The sequence below is a fragment of the Erithacus rubecula genome (genome assembly GCF_903797595.1).
Source record: "Erithacus rubecula genome assembly, chromosome: 6".
Lineage (NCBI taxonomy): Eukaryota > Metazoa > Chordata > Aves > Passeriformes > Muscicapidae > Erithacus > Erithacus rubecula.
Genome location: NC_136688.1, coordinates 11,014,154 through 11,037,724, shown reverse-complemented (window position 1 = coordinate 11,037,724; position 23,571 = coordinate 11,014,154). Strand labels below are relative to the sequence as shown.

Here is a 23,571-nt window from a genome sequence, read left to right as displayed (position 1 = left end):
CTATGATTCTTGGAAATAACAGCCAATAGATTAGCTAAATATTAAATTGGGAAAGCATGTGATGTGACCTGGTCGAGTTCACATTCCCAGGCTCTGCCATTAATCCATGCTTTGTGCATTTCCCAAGTGTAAAGGCCCCTTAGATCCACAGTTTAAACTTTACAGCACTGTGAGTAATAAACAATACAACTGTGAGAATTTTTAAATCATTGTGTAGCCCAAAAAACTCCACAAGCATTCATGAAAAAACAAAAAAATCTGTGAGGTTTCTAGTAGTAAGTAGAAGAGACACAGAAGGTGGTTTGGGTCACTTCTTGCTGACCCTCTAAGTCCCTATATTTCATGAAATTTCATCACTGGTAGCCCAGAGAATAAAACCTTTTGCAAGAACTTGCATGTTTTAGCAAAGGTCAGTGAAGTAAAGAATAAGTAAAAAAAAAAACCACCTTATTTTACAGATTGGGAAACTGAGAGAGGGGATGAAGTCAGCTCTTGTACGTATGTGGAAGTAGCTGAGTTGAACCTTTGCCACTCCAGACTTTCCTCTAGAAAGACATGGATCTATTAATCTAATCAGTTAGGGGGAATGGCTTTAGATGACAGAATGACAGAAGGTGGGTTTAGATGGGATGTTGCAAATTCTTCCCTGGGAGGGTGGGGAGGCCCTGGTACAGACTGCCCAGAGAAGCTGTGGCTGCCCCATCCCTGGAAGTGTTCCAGGCCGGGTTGGAGCAACCTGGGATAGTGAAAAGTGCCCCTGCCCATGGCTGGGGGTCAAACTGGATGAGCTTTAAAGTCCCTTCCAGCCCAAACCATTCCAGAATTTGATTATTTTGTGTATTACTTTCACTCCAACTCATCACTGCTCTGAAGTGTACTGTGTATTTTCAACTTGTGATTTAGGTGCATCAATAGTTGCATCAACTGCCCATCCCTTTGTTTTGCTGACATTTACTGAAATTCAGCGTGGCCCAATAAGGGCATTTTTGAATGTTTTCCAACATGGAATGCCAGCAATCCGTGCAGACAAAATGGGAACCCTCAAATTAGTAAGGAGATTAAATAGTACTCAGGATAAAAATAGTATTTTAATTTAAATGTCATTTTACACCACAGCCTGGAGTCCTGGCCAGGTTAATGAGGGTTGCCAGTAACCACTATAGGAAATAGGATTGGGTAAGAAAGTAAAACCAATTATACAATCTTTGGGAAAGGAAGAGGAAGAACAGATGACAACAGAAGCTGAATATGTACAAATGTGTTTCTGATGTGCTAAGCACATTTGGGCTAGATCTGGCCATTGCTGTGCCCACTGACCCATGGCAGCAATTTGGGTGGCATCACACTCCTGTCCCTTTACTTCCCTGGCCCAAGGGACTAAGAGGGAAGGCTGGAAGCTCCCCAAAATAGTTCCCTGTGAGGATGTCAGGAAAGGAGAAAGGTGTTTTCTCTGTTTCCATGCCCTTTGACAGGTGGATCTGGGAGGCTCATGGACATGGACTGTGCATGGACAGGAACTGGGGTGTTGTGGATGTGTGCTGGTGAGTACTATCTGTTTAGGAGACACAAGGTGAGGAAGAGCCTGCAGCTCTGTTCAGGGGGAAGTTGTGAAACTGGAAGTGAAAGGCATGGGGCTGGAGGGATTTTGTGAAGTCAGAAGTACCGAGATGTTGAAGGACTGTGCTGAAAGCCTGTGGGGTGTGAAGGTGCACTGAAAGAGCTGCTCACCCCAGAGCTCCATGTTGAGGGCAGCACAAGCAGGGTTTGGGCATCTGGAACTGCTGAGGTGGGAAGGTTGTATGAAACAGTAGGGACTCCATAAGGTGCTGAACTGTGCTGGGAGAGGCTGTGGGTCAGAAAAGGACCCACTGTGGTGATGGGTCTGGGCCAGCTGGGCAGGGACAGAAGGGAATGAGAAGTGCTGAGGGAGGTTGTGAAACCTCCAGCAAAGATATTACGGGAGAGGACTTAAAATTTCTGTACCTGAGCATCACTAAAACCTCATTTTCAGGGGATGTGAAACCAGAGCATCTTAGGGCCTCAAGCAGGACACAACACCAGTCAAGGTTTGTATGGACAGCTCCTGCAAGAATGGCTGAGGAAGGGAGAAGTAATAAAAAAATAGTGTTTCCATGACTGTGCAAAGAGGGGAGGGGGAAGTGGTTCGTATCTGAATGATCATACCCACACAGAGGAGGTATTTCCCCCATGAGTGATTGGCTGCCTGGAGGGTTACGCTGAAAACACCATGGCTTTTTAAACAGTGGCTGCCCAGCCCAGCGCTGCAGGATAACACAAGGACTCAAGCTGCACTCTATGTCACACAGTCTAGGGGACAATATTGCCGGGCACAGGTGCTGAAATTCCCAGGAACACAAAAAAGGTGAGAAACTCTGAGATGGGTCTTTGCATTCTGATGGTTTCTGTCAGGCTTTGGGGAAGGGAAGAGAAACAAAAACCGTGGAGGAAGAAAGATCAAAAATTTACTTCCTTTGCTGGACAGAAATTTCTTTAGGTCAGGAATTGATAATAATTTCCAATTATTTAAATTTAATTATTTAAAGAAAGTTTCATTCCAGGGACTCTTCCCTGTATAAGTGCTCTTCAATTTCTCTAAATGCACCTCTGTAATATAAAAAGTCATTACTCAGAGACCTGGCATTACAACAGCATAACTTTCTGTCCTTATTCTGAGACATCTCTGTGGGGTCAGGGGTGTTCTGCATCAGGAACTACAGGCAGGACTTGCAGGCAAAACCACAGGGAGGATGTTTAATCTCAAGGGAGGAAAAGACCATCTGGACTCAGGATGCTGCTGTTTGAGGAGAGCTTTCTCTTATTAGTTACATAAGAAAGCAGAATCACATCTTGAATGTGTCTTGGAGATAGGAATTCAGTCTTTCCAAGGGAATATGATAGATAAATAAATGAGAACGAGTGGCTTTTGCAGTGCTTTTCTCCATGGGCTGCAGAAGTAAGAGAGAGATTTTGTCACTTCTATTACAGCAGAAGGCAAAACTATTGGTGTTTTGTCATTTACCCATTGCAGCCCTTTCTGTTCCTGGCAGTCTTTATGCACAGACAGCACCTTCCAGTGCCTAAAGGTGCTCCAAGACAGCTGGAAAGGGACTTTGGAGAAGGGCCTGGAGTGATAGGGGAATTGTTTTAAACTGGAAGATGGTGGATTTGAATTAGATCTTGGGAGGAAACTCTTCCCTGTGAGGGTAGTGAGGCACAGGCTGTCCAGAGGAGATGTGGCTGCCTTATCCCTGCAAGTGTCCAAGGCCAGGTTGGCAGGGATTTGGAGCAGCCAGGTCTATGAACGTTGTCCCTGGCTGTGGCAGGAGTTTGGAACAAGATGAAGTTTAAGATTCCTCTCAACCCAATCCATTCCATTATTCTATGACATGATCAATGACACAAATCCATCTAACATTAGAAAATAAACACCTGTCCTTTCCTGAATCCACAGTGGAGAGAGATGCACCTGTGGAGGCTGCAGTGGGCTGAGACAGAGCTTAGGTGACACTCAAATGTTCACACCCTCTTCAGATCAAGTGGAAATTTGGTTGCACAGAAATCAGGAAACCACTTAACCACTGGGTCTTCCTGTGTTCTAGCAGCAGAAACGCAGTGCAGAACCTGAGGCTGTTTCTGCTAGTTTCTGCAAAAATATGATCATTTTTGGCCACCCTTGGAGCATGTTGTGAGGGAGGAACAGCCACAGGGTTGCTCTCCAGTCCTTGTGTTAGAAGTGCTCAAGGTGCCATAAGAGCTGAGGATGGCATCATCCAGCTCTGCAGTTCCAGCAGTTCCCTGGTTTCAATCAACCCTAAAAGAAACCATAGAATCCTCAAATAATTTGGGTTGAAAGGGATCTTAAAACCCCTCCAGTCCCACCCCCTACCATGGGCAGGGACACCTTTCACTAGCCCAAGTTGATCCAAGCCCCATCCAACCTGGCCTTGAAATTCCCTGCACAACACACTTCTTTTCCCTCTGTCTGTGGGGTCAGTGTGCCTGGGGTTCTGGGATGGAACAGAAGTGATTCAGTCTGTCACATTCTGGGTGCTTTTGGAAGTCTGACTCCATGTGTGCTGCTGCACCACAAAGAGAGAACAGAGGATTCATGCTGGCTACATGGTTCAGTGATTCACATCTTCCCAGAAAACCCAATTTTTTTGTTCCTCTCCTCTTTTTAACTTCTCTGCCTTCCATGTCCAAATTCACAGCTGGTTGGGAGACAGCAGAAGAACCACTGTATTTGTTCTCATCAGACCAAAAAAACGTGTTAAACCCATTTTTTTTTCACCTCCTTACGATTTTCAATCAGTTCTCAGTACCATGGGGAAGGAAACAGTGACCTAACTCAAAGGAATGGTGTGGAAAATTATCAGAGCCTCAACTCCCATGCCCTGTGAGGACGAGATAATATGTGGTTTCTTTCATGTGGTTCTTGCAGTTTCTGAGGGAGAAGCTGAGGGCTCTGCCAGACCAAAATGTTTATTTGTTAGTGTACATGGGACCCAGGAGAATCACATCAAATGGCACTTCATTTAAACAGAAATCACTCATCAATATGAGAAACTGAATCTATTCTCATGGAATCACAGAATTCCAGAGTGGTTTGGGCTGGAAGGGACCTTAAATATCATCCAGTTCCAACCCCCTGCAATGGTTAGGGACACCTTCCACTATCCCAGTTTGCTCCAGCCTGGCTTTGGAAACCTCCAGGGATGGGGCAGCCACAGCTTCTTTATGTAACCTGTGCCAGAGTCTCACCACCCTCCCAGGAATAACTGATTCCCAATATCTCATCTAAACCCACACTCTATCTGTGTGAAGACTTTACCCTTTGCCCTGTAACTCCAGGCTCTTGGTCCCTTCTAAACCATATTATTTTGAGATTCCATGAAATCAAGTTCTAGCTACAAAGCCTTGGAATGAACCAAGGAACCCCTCTAGAAAAGTCACTGTGGAGTTACCACCTGTCCCCTCTCTGCTTCCAGGTCTGAATCACCCAATATGAGGCCCTCAACCACACCAATCCTCCCTCCAACCACAGCCATCCAGGCTCCTGGGACCAACCAGAGCGGGGCTGTGGGGCTACCAGAGCCATCCTACACTGTCCTCAAGTTCATGGAGAGCTTCTGCCTGCTGAGTGCTGCCTGCGGGATGGTGGGGAATGGCCTGGTCCTGTGGTTCCTGGGCTTCCGCATCCGCAGGAACCACTTCACCGTCTATATCCTGAACCTGGCAGCCGCCGACTTTGGGTACCTGCTGTGCATTGCCGTGGAGACCGTGCAGTACCTGATGCAGTTCAACGTGGGGGTGCAGTTCGGGATATTCCTCTTCCTGGATCTCTTCATGTACGGCACGGGTCTGTACCTGCTGACGGCCATCAGCATTGAGCGCTGCCTGTCTGTGCTGTCCCCCATCTGGTGCCGGACACACCGCCCAAAGCACCTGTCTGCCGTGGTGTCCGGCCTGCTCTGGGCCGTGTCCCTGCTCCTGAACACTCTGGGATATGTTTTGTGCACCGTTCACCCCTCTCCCAGTGCCTGCCAACACTTGCTCATCGCCATTGGAGCCTTGGATTTCGTTGTCTGCGCTCCCCTCATGCTGTTCTTCAGCCTCACCCTCTTCCTCCGGGTCAAGTGCAACTCCCAGCCTTTCCAAACGGGCCGGCTCTTCATCGTCATCATGCTCACCATCCTCCTCTTCCTGATTTTTGCCCTGCCCCTCAGTGTCCTTATCCTCCTGGATTTCCTGGGCCACAAGTTCCTATATTCCCCAGAGATTGGCTTTGTGCTGTCCTGCGTCAACAGCTCCCTCAATCCCATCATTTACTTCCTGGTGGGAAGCTATAGGGATCGGAAATTCAGGCTCACCCTCAGGCTGGCATTCCAGAGGGCCTTCCAAGACTCAGCAGATGACAGAGATGAGCGGGAAACCCGGGACACAATAACCATGTCCTCCTGAAATCCTGCCTGGAATCTCTTGGCAGAACTGAAGAACTCCAAGGTACTGGGGAAGGTTCATCTCACCTGACTCTCAGTACCTTCTTTGCAGATATTTTAGGTCATTATTTTACATCCCCATCTGTGGCACATAAGCGTCGGTATTTACCTGACCTGTATTTAGGACATGTTAAAAGTCCCTGTTTCTTTACAGTGACTTAAATAATATTAATTTTATTGATGAAGGGCCTTGGGTGGCTGGTCAATGCAGGACTGACTGAAGAATACCCCTCTTTCCAGAGGTGATGGAATCTAAATGTAGTTGTGTGGACAGATGCCTAAGGATGGACATCAGCCCGTGTGCAATTCCAAACCCAGGATGCCTTTTAAAAGGTGAATCTGCATTTCAAGGTACCAAACTAAAGCCTGATTTTCAACGCGTATCCAGCTGGGAGATTTTGATGCCTGTCCTGGTTTGTGAAGGTGGAAAGGTTGAAATGTCTTGGTGTCTAAATTTCATCAAAGAAATCCTACTCAGGATAAACCCTCATCATTCATAAACTCATAAATTCTCAGTGTTGCTTTTCACTCAGATCTCTGAAAATGAGATCGGTACCAACAATCCTCCTGTTGAAAGCAGACATAAAATTCCTGGAAGGAAAATCTATCCCTCCTAATCTATCCTTCTTAATTTAGAAATCCCAAGTCTCAGCACACACAAGCCTTATGTGGCTCATGGAGCCATTCTGGGCTTCCTAATGTGAGCATTTCAAGGATTGAAAAGATTCACATTCACCAAGACCATTTCTTCTCTGAACCAGGGATGTTTCCAGACCACAGAGCAGAAAAGGGCTCCAGTTCCTTCCAACTTGCTTAAAAATTTATTCACTGAATTCCAACCTCCCTTGTCTTGTATTTCAAAGAAATGCATGACTGGAGATTATTATATTATATTATATTATATTATATTATATTATATTATATTATATTATATTATATTATATTATATTATATTATATTATATTATATTATATTATATTATATTATATTATATTATATTATATTATATTATATTATATTATATTATATTATATTATATTATATTATATTATATTATATTATATTATTGCATGTTATTTTTATTTCCTTCAGCCCTTGGCAGAGTTTTTGCATTTATCTATATCATGCATTGCGTTGTTATTTCTTCCTTTAAAAGGAGAGATTCAGAATCCATGGCTTTTTGATCTCCTTTACCAATAGAAATGAATCAAAGGATTGTGGGAAAAATGCAGAAAATTGAACAAGGTAAATAAATTGTATGATTTGCAACAAATTATTCTCTAAACCAAATCCTTTGAGGGGCAAAATGGGATTATTTGTGCTATCAGACTACTGAACATTTAGCATTTTAACCAAAATTGTTAGAAGAAGTCAATGTGGGTAATTTTCTTTGAAGAATCTCGCTAATTAATGTTCAAAAGGTTCTCTTTTTAATGTCTCACATGATTTTATCACTGGGAAAACAAAACATTTTTGTATTGTTAAAAAGAAGTGCCTTTTTTTTGTTGTTTTTTTCCCCCCAAAGGGATAAAAATATTTAAAGTTGTTGTTGTTGTTGTTGCTGTTGTTATCTGATTTATCAGCTGATAAAAACACACAGAATATAACCTCAGATAAATATTTTTTTTATTTAAGGCATAGGAAGAACCTTCCAGTCAGTGTCTACTCTAAAAAGAGAGGAAAGACAAGTTTATTTTATAACAGCTAATTCCAGGTGGGTTTTGGTATAACACTGATGTGCTTAGGTGAACATTTCCTCCAATGATTCCTGAGGGAGCAGGACCAGCTCCTGTGTGACTGACCCAACTATTCATGGGGATTTAGAACATTAGGGTATAGCCTTCTTCATTTGTCCTGTCCAAACAAATCCTTTGTCATTCTCTATCTTTATTTTTTACTTTCTCCCTTACTTTCTTATTTTCTTTCATTCTTTCTTTCTCTCTCTCTCTCCCACTTTCTGCTTTTCCCCCCTTTCTCTCTCTTTCTCTCTCTTTTTTTACCTCTCTCTTTCCCTCAGTAGTAATTTTATTCATCTCTCACCTGCTACAGCCCAAACCCCATCATTACCAACCCAGCATCCACCGCTTTGTCAATTTTTGTAATCTTTGCTTCATCAGCAGAGTTTATTCCCTATGGATGGGGCAATGAGGGTCGTTCCATGGGGAATACAGCTATGGAACTGAACTTGCCAGGCAGCAGTGCTTGGAATGCCCTTGTCTCCATCCTTTTAGCTGTCTCTGAAGTGCTACATTTCTGGGTGTCACATGTCCAGAAGTGCCTCACAGAGCTGTTACCTCCACCACAGTGTCCCCAGGGCCGTGGCTCCCTTCATCATTCCCAGCTTTCTCCTCAAACACCCTCTGCAGAGCCACTCTGACGGAGTGCTGGAAGCGGCGCCGCCGGCAGCTCCCCACCAGCACGTAACTCATCGGGTTGAGGGTGCAGTCCAGCAATGTCAGCAGCAAGGAGGTGTTTTCTGGGAACAACTCAGTGGAATCAGGAAAGTTGAGGAAAATCTCCACACAGAAAGGGATGCTGAAGGTGAAGAGGAACAACATGACATTGAGCAGGATGGCCACAAAGAGCTTCCCTGGCTGCCGCCTCCGGGAGTCACAGCGCAGTTTGAGGAACAGCAACAGGTTGGAAACCAACATTACAAAGGACAAAATCAGGGAAATCACAAGGACTACACCTGCAATCACCATCTCAGAGTCTTCAGTAAAAGTGAGGTAGGGGTAGGAAACCAATACCCCGGCAAGGGCCCAGAGGGTCCCGCTGACGATGCCCGAGAGGTGCCGGGGGCGGTGGCAGCGGTACCAGATGGGGCAGAGGACGGAGACACAGCGCTCAACACTCAGGGCTGCCAGCAGCCCCAGGCTGCTCAGGTCAAACAGGTGGCACAGGAGTTCCACTGCAAACACAAAATGCATATAGTGATGTATTAAAGGAAACAAAGATGTGCAAAATGCTACTATGGTGAGAAAAGCCAAAATAAGCAGGAGAAACAGGAGGAGCAGGGAGAAGTCAGCAACAGCCAGATTTAGGACGTAGACAGTGAAAGGGCTCTGCTTTGTGTGGAAGCCCAGAAACCACATGACCACCCCATTCCCTGCCAGCCCACAGAGGGAAATCCCCAGGCACACCCCTGCAAAGGCAATCAGACTGTAGGGAATGCTCAGGCATTGAGATGTGATTAATTCCTCCAAGTCCAGAGAATTAGAAAGTGTATCATTCATGGTGAAGTCTGCTGTGCTGTTCTCCTCCATGGTGAATGATCCTGCTCCCTGCAGCTGCCTTCTCCTTTTTCTACCACCTCCTAGGGAGAGATGGGGAACCAGAGGGAAATAAGGGACATCAGCATTCCCAGCACTTCCCATCTGTCCAAGCAGTCCCATGCCAGCCCCAGGAAGAACCCCCACCCTGCAGTGCCCACGACAGCCTCCCACCCCTCCAGCCCCGACCCTGGACAGGAAGCATCTCCCACCAGTCCATCCCTGGATTCCTACCTCCACTCAGCAGGAGCAGCGCTGTCACAGCAGCACCAGGAGAAAGGATTTGGAGATGGCTGCCGGAACTACTGGCTGTGCTTCAGCCATGTCCTTCGTGTCTAAGTGCAGCCCTGACCCTGAGATCACATCGCATGGTCAGAGCCTCCTCTCACCATCTCCCCACATCAGTGACAGCTTCCCCTCACATGTCCCAGGGACAGAGATCTTGTCAGGAGGAGGTGGCCATGTCTCCCCCTTTCCCTGCCACTCTTCAGTGTTATCCCACCATGTAAGGGGCTTCTGGCTTTCACTGTGTGTGCCAGGTGGTCCATCCTGCAGAAGGGGATATAAATCATTCCCAGGTATGGAGGATGGCAGAGGGATGACAGAGATGAGCCAGAGACCTTCAGGAGTGAGAAATCACTAATGTGCAGACATGCAACAACACAAGCTGCTCAATGCCTCTAGTGACATATAACTCACGCTCAAAGACTTCTTCCAACTTCCTTGTGGAGAAACTTCCAGGACATGCACCTTTCTCCATCTCCCTCTCATGGATGGATGCTGAGCCTAAGTTCTCTCCTTGTTTCAAGTCTTTCTCTAGCTCCAAAGCCTGAAGCTCCATGCTGGACACCATGGAGAGCACAAAGACCTTGTGGATTAACAAATCCATCAGCCCTGGAGATGCCAAGCACAGGATACAACTCCAAAGAGGATGGAAAGCACAAAAAAGAAAGAGGTACAGACAATAGACAATAAAATGCCAGTCCCTGTACTGTGAAAGGCTGAGGTTGTGTGGCAGGAACCACTTGGAGATAAGAGCTCTTTGGCAGCACCATGTACCCCACAAAGCTAATCTCCGAGGACACACATGCCCAGCAGGGGTGATTAGGATGATGATTTGGATTACACAGGATAGGATTAGAGGCTGTGGGCAAAGCACTGATGCAGTCTCATGTCTGGGCACTGGTGATTTCCCACAGCAAGTGGACACAAGGACAGTGCTCATCCCCATGGCTGCTGCTCAGGGGGTCTGTTGGCCCCTAATGAGGTCTGGAATTACTGAGAGGTTCAGAAGACCCTGTAACAGCTGAACAGATCATAGCAGAGTACCCCTTCTATGGAGAGGATCTGCTCTCACCAGAGAAGGGTTTTGACGCAGGATTCCCGTCACCTGAAGGGACATGGTATTATCTGTGCTGTCCTTTCATTTTCATTGTTTTAGATCCAGTGAATGATATTTAAAATTCTAAAGTGTGAGTGCCTGCATTAATGGGATTATAACAGATCAGCAGATCCCCATGAAGAACTGGGGGGGGAGGAGAGGAAGGGGGAGACATGGCCACCTCCTCCTGACAAGATCTCTGTCCCTGGGACATGTGAGGGGAAGCTGTCACTGATGTGGGGAGATGGTGAGAGGAGGCTCTGACCATGGGATGTGATCTCAGGGTCAGGGCTGCACTCAGACACGAAGGACATGGCTGAAGCACAGCCAGTAGTTCCGGCAGCCATCTCCAAATCCTTTCTCCTGGTGCTGCTGTGACAGCGCTGCTCCTGCTGAGCGGAGGTAGGAATCCAAGGATGGACTGGTGGGAGATGCTTCCTGTCCAGGGTCGGGGCTGGAGGGGTGGGAGGCTGTCGTGGGCACTGCAGGGTGGGGGTTCTTCCTGGGGCTGGCATGGGACTGCTTGGACAGATGGGAAGTGCTGGGAATGCTGATGTCCCTTATTTCCCTCTGGTTCCCCATCTCTCCCCAGGAGGTGGTAGAAAAAGGAGAAGGCAGCTGCAGGGAGCAGGATCATTCACCATGGAGGAGAACAGCACAGCAGACTTCACCATGAATGATACACTTTCTAATTCTCTGGACTTGGAGGAATTAATCACATCTCAATGCCTGAGCATTCCCTACAGCCTGATTGCCTTTGCAGGGGTGTGCCTGGGGATTTCCCTCTGTGGGCTGGCAGGGAATGGGGTGGTCATGTGGTTTCTGGGCTTCCACACAAAGCAGAGCCCTTTCACTGTCTACGTCCTAAATCTGGCTGTTGCTGACTTCTCCCTGCTCCTCCTGTTTCTCCTGCTTATTTTGGCTTTTCTCACCAAAGTAGCATTTTGTACATCTTGGTTTCCTTTAATACATCACTATATGCATTTTGTGTTTCTCCTTGGGTTCCCATGCCACCTGTTTGACCTGAGCAGCCTGGGGCTGCTGGCAGCCCTGAGTGTTGAGCGCTGTGTCTCCGTCCTCTGCCCCATCTGGTACCGCTGCCACCGCCCCCGGCACCTCTCGGGCATCGTCAGCGGGACCCTCTGGGCTCTCGCTGGGGTTTTTGTTTCTTCACTCTACGTCACCAACATCTATACTGAAGACTCTGAGATAGTCCTTGCAGGTGTAGCCCTCACCATCTCCATGGTTTTTTCTCTCATGATGTTGGTTTCCAACCTGTTGCTGTTCCTCAAGCTGCGCTGTGGCTCCCGGAGGCGGCAGCCAGGGAAGCTCTTTGTGGCCATCCTGCTCAATGTCGTGTTGTTCTTCGCCTTAGGCATCCCTTTCTGTGTGGAGGTTTTCTTCAACCTCCCCAATTCTGGTGATTTATTCCCAGAAGACCCCTCTTTTTTTCTGGCATTGCTGAACTGCACCCTCAACCCTGTGATTTACGTGCTGGTGGGGAGCTGCCGGCAGCGCCGCTTCCAGCGCTCCGTCAGAGTGGCTCTGCAGAGGGTGTTTGAGGAGAAAACTGGGAGTGACGAGGGGAGCCACGGCCCTGGGGACACTGTGGTGGAGGTAACAGCTCTGTGAGGCACTTCTGGACATGTGGCACCTAGAGATGTAGCACTTCAGAGAAAACCAGAAGGATGGGATCACGTGGCACTGAGCTCAGTCATGTTCCTGTATTCCCCATCGAATGACCCTCATTACCTTGGCCCCCGGAAATAAACTCTGATATAGTGATCTTTTTAATTTTGTTGCTACCCCTAAATCAGATTTGGATTTGTTCCTTTTGTTTCTTTTCAACATGGTAACTGTGGCCGAAGATTTTATTGAATAAACAAAGTCAGGGTTTTGCTGCAGCGCTTGTCCTTGGTGAAAAGTGTCAAAAAAGGAGTCATTTCCTTAATTTTTCCTATTTTAAAGCCTTTGGCTTCTCTGTGAGAAGGGGCAGGTACCTGTGTCATACCAGAGCTCTTGCTAAGGCTGGTGCCTATAACGTTTTGCATGAGCCATCTGGTGGCAGTTCCAAGATCTCCTCATTCCTTCTGGGAAAAGCAGAATGCCTCCATGTCAGGTTCATCTTAGTAATCTTCATCCTGAAATCTGATTTCAGATTGGATATTGGAAGAAATCCTTCCCTGTGAGGGTGCTGAGGCCCTGGCACAGGTTGCCCAGAGGGATGAGGTCAGGTGAAAACAACCACAAGTGCTTCAAAGGCTGAGAGGGAGGAAGATGAGCTCTAATGAAGGGGTGGAAAGAGGATCACAGCACCCCAAAATCTGGTCTCTAAGAGCTTTCATTGCATCATTAAGGGAATTGATAGTAATGTGGTTTCTGAGTGCTGATAACCTGGCTGCAAGCAGCTGATTGCTGTCCTTCCCTTGGGCTATGTGAGTCTGCAGTAGAATTACAAATATGGGTATTTATTGGCTCTGCTGTCCTTTCTTGAGCCCAGGGAGGTTTTGACAATTATTCTGGAGCTCTTCCCAGAATGGAAATTACTTCTGACAAACAGCCAGATTCTTCAAAGTGCTGCCAACACTGCCAGCACTGCCAGCATTCCAGTGCCACCAGCATCACCAGTATCCCTCTGCTGCTGCAGGGACAATGACTCCTCTACGAAGAGAAATGAGGAATGTAAGAAACCTTCTGAGAGTGGGGAGGCAGCTGGACAATGTCCCATTGGGATGGGTGTTTCCAATTGGGAGGAAATCAAGAGCCATTCAAAGAGAGCTACTGCCTCTGTGGCAGAACAAAAGAAAGACAAATATCTCTGAGGATGTGAAATTCTGACGTAGCCAAAGATGCAATTTCCAACTCTCACATGACTCCACCAAGCCTTGGGAAAAAACACCAGGACAGTGCACAGAGAGGAGCCAGCAGGACCCAATTGGGGAGCTCCTGGTGATCTGGGCACTTTATCCTCCATGTTACTCACATGGGAAGTAGCTGCTTTAGGACTCCCAAAGGAGCAAGAGGCACCAGGAAGCGCCGCTGATCTGCACAGACCCCCTTTGCCTGCTGCTGCCCCACAGTGAACAGGTCAGTGCAATGTTTTCCGTCCTCCCTCCCCCACCTTCCTCTCCTCCAGCATCTGCTCTGTCCCTGCTGCCCTCTCCTGGTGACTGCAGTGCCCTCCCCAGGTCCTTCGTCCTCTGCCCTGTGCTTCCCATCTGCATTTTAACATTGAAATTGGCTGAAATAAACTTTCAAATGCAATAGGAAGCATTTGGAAGAAGGAATTCTTTACCTGCAGAGGACACACAGAAGGATCTCTGCCTGATATGTGTGTGTGTTGAGACTTTGCAACAGGGGTTTTATCTATTATAACCACACATGGACATTAAAAAGATTTTATCTAACACATAATTTTCCTAGAATTTATTTTCATGCGTCAGCCTCCTACTGGAAGTACTTTTATGATCCTGGAGGGTCATTCAGAGGGGTCTCTGGTGGTCATGTTCACTGAGTGCTGCAATATGAATTGTGACCCTGCCTTGAACTTTTCCTTTGGCCATGTGCTCTTGCTTCTTGTTACAGAACTGGCCCCAAAACCAATGCAGGCCTCCTCATGTGTTTCTGTGCTGGCTCCAGCCACATTTATCATTTTGGAGCACATTTAGCACATTGGAGCTGGGCCTTCCTCCTCCCCCCTGGGTCCTAGAATCCTATGGCCAGGAGGAGCAGAGACACTGCTGGGGTCCCAGGTGGAGCTGGGAGCAGTGGGGCTGTCAGGGGAAAACACGCAGCCCTGGGTGGGTTCTGGGGTGTCAGAGCAGGGTGGAGGGATCAGGAGAGGGTCAGAGGGGTCTGGAAGAGGTCTGGATGCTGGGATACCCAGAGGACAGCAGAGAGTGATGGGTCATGCTCAGAGTGTGGGAGCGGCTACCCACTGGGAAACCTGTGGGATGAGATGGGATGGACAGGGCATGGGGATAGGGATAGGATAGGATAGGATAGGATAGGATAGGATAGGATAGGATAGGATAGGATAGGATAGGATAGGATAGGATAGGATAGGATAGGATAGGATAGGATAGGATAGGATAGGATAGGATAGGATAGGATAGGATAGGATAGGATAGGATAGGATAGGAGCTCAGTTCTGCTTCCTTAGACCCACTGGAGGCTTTGGAAATCATCCTGGAGCACCTCCCAGAATGGGAGTTACTTCTGACAAGCAGCCAGCTGCCTCACCAGCCCTGTCAGAATTCCAGCACTGCCACCAGGACCACCAGCATCCCTCTGCTGACTATGAACCCTCAAGGAAGAGAAACAAGGAATGGTAGAAAACTGTAGGGACAGGGAAGGCAGTAAGAGAATGAGACATTGTGCAGGGAAGGAATGTTTCTCATCAGGCAGAAATGAGGAGCTATATGGAAAATGTTTCATTTGGAGCTTTTGAAAGAAATCCCTTCCTCTGTAGCAAAACGAAAAAACCCCCAAGTTAAACACCTCTGAGGAAGTGGATCTCTGATGTAGCTGAAGATGCAGTTTCCGACTCCACTGAGCCTGGGGGTGTAACAGCCTGGTAGAGGACAGAGAGAGCTGGCACGACCCAACTGGGGAGTTCCTGGTGATCTGGGCATATTCTCCTTCACGTTACTGACCTGGGAGGAACAGCTTAAGGACATGAATCCCAAAGGATCAAGAGGTACCAGGAAGCACCACTGATCTGCACAGACACCCTTTGCCTGCTGCTGCCCCACAGTTAACAGGTCAGTGGAATGTTTTCCTTCCTCCCTCCCCCTCCTTCCTCTCCTCCAGCAGCTGTTCTGTTCCTGCCACCCTCTCCTGGTGACCACAGTGCCCTCCCCAAGTCCCTCCTCCTCTATCCTGTGCTTTCCTTCCACATCCCCTGCTGAACATCCCAACCCTCCCTTTTCTGTCTCCCAACCCACAATTTCCACCACCCTCCTCCCCTACAGATCTCAGTCCTTCCCACTGAATCCTTCCTATCAGGAGCGAGGGTGGTACCCAACAATAATTTTTAGGGTTCTCAGATATCAGGGCAAAAGTCGCCAAAAATAAAAGAAGATTGGTGCAATGACCACGACTTAGCAACATAAAACACTTTAATAATAATTAAAGTAAATGTGAGATGAGGACCAAAAATCGAAAAACAGGGAACAAGGGGATAAAGCTCTTTAGGAGCCGGTGGTTGAGGATACAGGGAGGTCCAGGGTATAAATATGGGGTAAGAGAGGGGGTGGAGTTGAAGTTAGGGTCCAGTGGGTATAGGGAAAGGTGGTGCAGAGGTGGAGGAAGGGAAGGCAGGGTCCAATGGGGTAGGTGGGGTGGAATCCTGCATCAGCTGAGGGCCAGTGGAGATACAAGAAAGGGAGAAGATTCTAGGGATTGGGAGTGGTGATAATTAACTGGGAAATGAGGACTGGGAATGTGTATGAGGTATTAACATGGGCAATCCCATAACTCCTTGGAACCTTGGGATTGCCACAACTTAAAGAAATGCCTCCCAAGGTTTAGTGTTCAGGCAGAACTCTTCTCCAGTGATGGCCGCCCAACCCGAAACACCAGTCAGGCTGACTCCCACATCTCCCCCTTTCTGTTTAACTAAAAATATAGAACCGAAAGATTTTTGTAAAACTTTGTAAAAAAATCCTAACAGACAAGGAACAAATAACAGTATAACAACCACATTTATGAAGATGCATAACACAGTTTTCATTATAGACAACACTCACCCCTTGATTCTTCAGCTTTTAAAGGGTCTATCAAACTTGTCATCATTAATTTGTAATTCTTTGACTCCATCCTTTTGTTTTCCTAAGATGGAGATATAGACGGTTTTTTTCATAAGTTTTAAAACCTCACATTACTTAATACTTATTGGACAACTGACAGAGGAATTATGCCAATTCATAAAGAGATTCTCAGAGACATAACACAGAACAGTAGAACACTATTAACACAACAATGACAATTTTAATCGGATAATTCCACCAAACTTGTGACAACAAGCAGTCTCAATGGAAAGGCTCTTATTTTGAAAAGTTCCTTCAATCAGTCCCTTGTTCTTTCTTCTTGTGGCCTTTATTTTCTTCTCTTCTGTTCTGTTAGGTACTCAGAAAAGTTTGTTAGCGTTTTCAGACCAAGAAACTCTGTGCATTTGGTGAGTGTGGCTCAGTTCTAATTTGACTTGAGTTGTTGCCTTGCTTGTCTTTGCTGCTTTTTCTCTGTAATACAAAACTCAGATCATTGATTAGATTGTTCTGAAACTCACACAAGATGTTGTATGGGTAAACATGAAAGGGATGCACACAAGAAATTAATTTTGACATATGTGAAGAATAAAAGGTATGTTAAGAAAGTAAGTTCAGCGTAATGATTAATGTTACACATAACTAAAGTATTTTCATGTCTTTACTCTCAAATAATTTAATACCTTTTATTTTTAGCAAACCACTTCTTTTTCTTTCTGCTCATATTCTGTTTCCCTTTCCTTTTTCCTTCTTTCTCTTCCTTTTGTCTTCTTTTTAACAGTCTTTTAAGTATTTTACTCTATCACCCCTTGTCTTATCATTAAACAGCTTACACACATCTTCTTTTCACTTGCTCTTTCATTCTCATTAAAACTTCTGTTACTTTTCTACTAGCAAAAATTGTAGTTTAACACATCAAGTGTGAAAGTAAAACACATCAAAGACTCATAATCTGTAAAAGGCTTTTTAAACCTATGAAAAATCAAATTAGACTTGTCATGCCTTCATATCCCCCCCTTTTTGTTTTATTATTTAATTTTTAGTGGGGGAGAGAGATAGTTGTGGTGCAGTAAAGTTTTAGAAATCACTCTTTATTATAAGAACCATGAATATTGGAATTTTGCTGGGCCCCTTGCAGAAAGAGCAATAGTCAGGGCATAAAGAGTGTATTCTAGAAAATGTATTCTTTGAATTAATTAAAATTAATTAAAATATGCTTTATGGGAATAGAACTCTTTTGAATAGTTTTAAAAACTTGTTTACATTCATATACATATGAAAATGAAGAGAGATTAATAATTTGTAAAAAAAAATTTACATTAACAAACTAAATAATAATGCTGATACTTAATACAATTTTAGTCATAAACTATTGATGTCTTTAAACAGAGACATGATAAAAAAAATGCTTAATAACTTGTAAGACTTAATACTATTAAATTAAGCTACTTTTAAAAAATGAATACTGGAGGCTGTAAGAGATTTTTGATTAGTACACTTGGCTGTTCCTGCTAAAAAGATTGTCTTACAGAGAGAGTGGAGGTGCCACTTAGTACTCACTGAGGTAGGTGTTGCCAGGAGAATCACTTTACACAGCAGGGACCTTGATTTACTGCTGGCAGACGCAGTATTATGGCAGAAAATTTTATACTGAGTTTAAAATCAATTTCAGTTAAAGATAATAGGTCTTGAATATAACTGAGAGCAATGGAAGAAAGTTAAAGTTAGAATTACTTAAGCTTAAAAGATATTGTAAAGATTAGCTTAGGAGAACTTGAAATTTATACTGCTAATTTAAATTAAACTAAGATTGACAACAATATATTGCCTTTTAAAGTAGAATGCAGAATAAAAATAAAACTAAATTTGACGTCTATAAAAATAATTTAGCTTCTTAATTTAATGCACTTTGGCTTGAGACAACAAAAATAATTAAACATATCTTAATGCTATATATAGGTTACTTCAAATGATCTAAATACAGCAGAAAACATATTTGGGTTAGCACAGAAAACTTCCACAGTTGCATTAATTTGTTGTTTAGAGCAAGCTTGACAGTAGTGACAACAGTTTTCCTTTTCCTTCTCTGTCGGTGACTCTTGGGAGCTCTGGTTTTCAGACTTTGTTGAACACAGCTTGCTGTAACATGTCTCTGCTCTTGGAAATAACAGCATTGGTTAGAACTTTGCTGGAAATCCCTGTGGCTGTAACTGGGGGCAGTGGTCACTGACACAGGCGCAACGTGGTTGAGTGCAAGGTCTTTTGAGAAAGTCTGAATGCCAGTGTTATAAATGGATTTTGGATTTGTTCGATTTTGTCCAATAAATCAAATAACAAAGTTAAATTCAGCAGCAATTTATTAATAACAGCAATTGTATATAAATGAATACAATAAAAATATATTAGTTACATAGATTTAAGTAAATACAAAATTTAGCAGTGAGTAGTTTAGTATAATTGAGGCTTGGTTCGAATAAAGCATAAGCAAAACCGGCTGGTGGACACACCAACTGGGGGTATGGGTAGGGACCTTCCTCTCACACTGCACCAAATCAGTCAAGCTAAAAATCTCACTTATATACTGTTTACTAATGCATATTAATGCAGAAGCTTCTAGAAAGCTCCTCCTCATTTCTGTTCCTCAAATCCACATCACTGTGTTGTGTTGCCATGCGTCACCAGTGGTCGGGGTCTCTCCTCCTTTTGGGGTCTTGTTTCCGATTAAGGCTCTGGGTCTTCCTCAGTGTTGGCTGTGTGACCTCGCAGGGAGCGCAGACGCACTGAGCTTAGGGTTATATAATTAAATATATGTTCCCACAACAGGTCTTAGTCCAGTGTCCTAGGCTTTGGAATGATTCCAATTTGGCCCAGTTCAAGGCTGAAAGTTTTATTTCTAGATGTTCTTAGATGTACACCCTTACTATCCTCATTCCCACCAAACATCTGGAGGATGATTCTATCTGCTTTGTTAAACCATTTCCTTTATTCTTTTTGCTTTATAACAATTAAATACAATTTTTCTATTGATTATAAAACAACAATTTTGCTAATATTGTTACAATTTAATTAGCACAAATTACATATATAACACCAAGAGCTGTATTTAAAGGAGGTTTTTGCAAATCTTTGGTTTGCTGGTCTGGATCAATATAGATTTCCTTCCCTGATAGCTGGTCAAGTGTAATGCCAGTTTCTGTTGGACCCCTGGCATATACCAGTAACAGTCTTTTCCACTCTGACTCCCACAGAGAAAGCTCGGTATGGGATAGTAACACAGTCATTATATATTTTAACTCGTGGGGGTTAAGTACACGTGCACTACAGGTGGCATGAACAAGATTATTAAAATATGGAGATTCCCTCCCATGGTTCTTGGCTGCCCGACACAGTTATTCTATTCCCCCATATGTCATTGGCTCACATCTTGGTGCACCACCCCTTCCCCTGTGGTATCTCACTGGAAATGCATTGAATTTAGTTGCAATCTGGCAATCTCCTTCTTTTATGGCAGCTTTCTGGATCTTCCTCCAAGGATTTTTTTGGGATTAGAGGGCAAGGTGGAAGCTCCTAGAGTCACTAGAGCTTTAGTCCTCTCCGGAGGCAGAGTAGTAGGTTGAAACAAGAAGATTTGGATTAGCATTAGGGTGCCGGTAAGGCTTGCAGGCTTTGGCCCGGGCGCCGCCATTTTATGAGGTGTTACACAGGGCAGACCTTGATTTAAGATGGCTGCCTTCCGGGGTGGGTCTCCGGAGGCGTGGCCTAAACCGGAAGTAGGCTGCCCGATTGACAGTGATTCAGTGCTCGAGGGGGTGGAGTCAGCAGGCTGCTTTGAGGCAGAGCAGGAGGATGAAGCGGGGTTAGGTGCAGGGGTAGGAGAAACCGACAAGCCAGGTAATTGACGCTGGGATTGGTGCAGGGTTTCAGGGATAAGATGGAAAACAGGGAGCATGCAGGGTGTGTTGCGGTCCCTTTTTACTGAAAGTTGGTAGAGCTTGGTCCCCACTGAGTGCCAGAACTCAATGTTCCCCATGTCATCAGCTGAGGTGTCAGGGAAGTTCTTACATATCCACCTCACAAGCAGTTTCAGTTCCTTCTGGGAAAAATCTTTGACATGTTTTTGCAGAATAAACTTGTATTGTCTATAAATGCTCTTCTCTACTTTAGACGTTTTACCACCCATCTTCTTTTCTCCCACCTTTGAGGGATTAGCTGCTGGGTTGCCCCTAGCCTAAATTAGGACCTGTATTTTAAAACACAGCAGCGAAGTGGGCTGTATTATGTCTCTAGTCCCCAAACCCCCCTGCACTCCACAGGTGTCCCTGTCGATGTCCTTGCTGGATTCCTGGGTGTCTGATCGAGGTCCCTCCCTGTCGTCATCTCTGCCAGGCCCCAGCACAGCCACAATCCAGGGACACTGTCCTACTCTGAGACCTGGAGCCCTGAATGTCAGGTCACCACTTATCAGGGGCAAGGGTGGTACTCAACAATAATTTTTAGGATTCTCAGATATCAGGGCAAAAATCGCCAAAAATAAAAGAAGAGCGGTGTGATGACCATGACTTAGCAACATAAAACACTTTAATAATAATTAAAGTAAATGTGAGACGAGGCCCAAAAATCCAAATCCAAGAGACCAAGGGGATAAGGTCTCTTTAGGAGCCGGTGGTTGAGGACCAAAATACAGGGAGGTCCAGGGTATAAATACGGGGTAAGAGAGGGAGTGGAGTTGAGGTTAGGGTCCAACGGGTATAGGGAAAGGTGGTGCAGAGGTGGAGTAAGGGAAGGCAGGGTCCAATGGGGTAGGTGGGGTGGAATCCTGCATCAGCTGAGGGCCAGTGGGGATACAAGAAAGGGAGAAGATTCTAGGGATTGGGAATGGTGATAATTAACTGGGAAATGAGGACTGGGAATATGTATGAGGTATTAACATGGGCAATGCCATAACTCCTTGGAACCTTGGGATTGCCACAACTTAAAGAAATGTCTCCCAAGGTTTAGTCTTCAGGCAGAACTCTTCTTCAGTGATGGCCACTGTCCTAGTTTGCAGGACAGGTGTTTTGCCAAGAAAGGCAGGAACTCCTCCCTCGTTGGAGAATGTAAACCCTCTCCCTCCCGACTCTCAGGCAGAGATACGGGGGTAGGAATAACAGCTCTTTACTAATATATTTAATCAGACAAACAGAAACAACAGTGTGATAATTGATAAATGATTCGTGTTAATCATAGAAGTTTTGGAATTTGTATAAACCAGAATACTTAAAATAAGAAAAGAACATGGACCTAGATAAAGGGAAATATATTATTAAACCCATTCTGTTTTAATCCTTCTGTTATGAATATTATGTTTCCTAAATAAGTTGTATCTACTGACAGCTTGCAAAACAAGGCTGTCTCACAGCCCAACACATTCTGCAGAATCAGATTTCCTGCCTTTGTGTGATCAATCACAAACTATCTACTAAAGATCAGGCTTCCTACTTCTCCTGTTTTTTATCTACCAAGACCAGATGGTTACATGACCAATTGTCTGAAGAGCTGTCCCACGGATGTTTGGAAGTGTCTTTGACCACCACTGCTTACCTTGCAGAATTACTACATCAAAACAATAACAATTATTGATCACTACAAGGAAAACCGTCCTATAAAAAGGGAGCTGCAAACCAAGTTCAGTGGAAGTGTGGAGTGGGCGGTGACCCCCCTCATGTTTTCCCCAGTGTGCTGCTTGCTCTGTCTATATAAAATAAACCAATCTAAATTTTGCTAAATATAGAGACTTTGTTTCTCATTTATAACAACAGCAGCTATGAAAATTGATAGCAAATAGAACAGTAACTCAGTTCCAGTCCCTTTTCAGCCGCAGACACTCTCTTCCTCCACACAGTCCAGGTGGAGGGCGGGGCAGAGCCCACACAGTTGTAGAGGTAGCAGGCGGGAACAGGGAGGCGACAGCACCTTATCCCAGGTGGGAGAAGTGTGGAGGAAGGTCCCTGCTCACCATTTGGGCTGTGGTGCTCAGCTGTGGTCTCAGAGGTAGGAGGCTGGAGCGAAGCAGATGGGCAAGCAGTCTGACCGCAGAGAACCTCGCTCCCCGTCGTTTGGACGGTGTGGGCTGGAAACAAGCAGTCCCCGGACCCCCTCAAACCCTGTCGGTGAGTGAAAGAGGGAGACAGACCCCACCCACCCCTTTGTCTTGAGCAATCAGGAGCTCGGGGTGCCGCCCAGCAGGCTTCCTTAACATAATACTGGGAAAAAATTCTCCAAAGAGGAGGAAAAGTAAGGGAGCACACCCCAACCCCCAACAGCCACCGAAACCGGAACACAAGTCAGGCTGACTCCCACACATTCCCATTGCAGGGAGCTGCTGAGGAGCCACATGGTCTGTTATAAGTTATGATCTAAGTTGTAACTGAGTGTTGTTGTCTGTATGTTAATTGTCTCATTGACTGTATGTTAACCATCTGTTGTATCTTCCATTCGTTACAATGTTCTGTGTTCTGTGTTCCTGGTTGTTTGTCCCTTGCCCCATCCCATATCTGATCCTGTACACTTCCGTCCTTCCCCCGAGATCAGCATACTGTAACAAGGACTTGTGGGAGTGCTATTGAGAGTGGATACCTTTTTAAAACTCTATCTATTGAAAACACCAAAAACTAAAAATATTACCCTCAGGTGAGGAAAGCTACTGAATAACATCCAGGGCATCCCTTGCCTGCTAGCCATGACCTGAGTGACCACTCCAGTAGTGTGACTCCCATGGACAATGAGCCAACAGTGTCTTCCCAGGGACCCCATGAGGATGGAAGGCCCAGCTCTGCTGGTGATGACACAGCTGCACTCCTCTGCATTGTCTGGGAGCAAGTGGCAGGGTGCATGACTCTCTTGAGCCCAGAGCTGTCTATAATAAAGGCTGTAAAAAGGAGTTTGGTCTCCTGGCCCATTTTATTACAGCTTGGGGGCTCGTCTGGGATAGCCACGCTCAGAAGAGGACCCAGGATGGGATGGCTGCTCGCCCTTGCAGGCCTCCGAGGGACAGCTGGCTGTGCCAGACCAAGAAGACAGCCTGGGGACCAGCCTTGGCAAGTATAGCTGGCAGTGAGTCTAGGAGGCGAGCGAGTGGGGTGTGAGTGGGA

The 23,571-nt window shown here is 45.5% G+C and overlaps 3 protein-coding genes and 1 pseudogene across 4 annotated transcripts in view; 3 read left to right on the top strand and 1 right to left on the bottom strand.

The window, feature by feature from the left end:
• Nucleotides 1-23,571, bottom strand: part of LOC306803425 (olfactory receptor 4D5-like) — a 57,656-nt gene that overhangs the window by 6,814 nt on the left and 27,271 nt on the right. The window lies entirely within an intron of this gene.
• LOC306803420 (proto-oncogene Mas pseudogene) overlaps nucleotides 2,190-23,571 on the top strand; it is a 43,455-nt pseudogene continuing 22,073 nt past the window's right edge. Inside the window, exons 1-4 of the transcript XR_013777951.1 lie at nucleotides 2,190-2,383; nucleotides 5,010-6,371; nucleotides 7,656-7,734; nucleotides 15,348-15,447. The product of XR_013777951.1 is annotated as a proto-oncogene Mas pseudogene (transcript). The remainder of the gene's footprint in view (nucleotides 2,384-5,009; nucleotides 6,372-7,655; nucleotides 7,735-15,347; nucleotides 15,448-23,571) is intronic.
• LOC306803419 (mas-related G-protein coupled receptor member H-like) lies at nucleotides 10,927-12,564 on the top strand. The gene is made up of 2 exons (XM_079308818.1): nucleotides 10,927-11,075; nucleotides 11,266-12,564. Exon 2 carries the CDS (start codon nucleotides 11,316-11,318, stop codon nucleotides 12,303-12,305), a length of 990 nt encoding a protein of 329 aa, XP_079164944.1. The 5' UTR covers nucleotides 10,927-11,075; nucleotides 11,266-11,315; the 3' UTR covers nucleotides 12,306-12,564.
• The window catches only part of LOC306803436 (uncharacterized protein), a 100,395-nt gene continuing 92,134 nt past the window's right edge, over nucleotides 15,311-23,571 (top strand). The window contains exons 1-2 of the mRNA XM_079308841.1: nucleotides 15,311-15,436; nucleotides 22,796-22,828. The gene's annotated coding sequence lies outside the window, so the exon portion shown is untranslated. The remainder of the gene's footprint in view (nucleotides 15,437-22,795; nucleotides 22,829-23,571) is intronic.

Excerpts from the sequence above, each read along its gene's own strand:
- LOC306803419 (XM_079308818.1), top strand. The coding sequence starts at position 11,316 with ATGGAGGAGAACAGCACAGCAGACTTCACCATGAATGATACACTTTCT.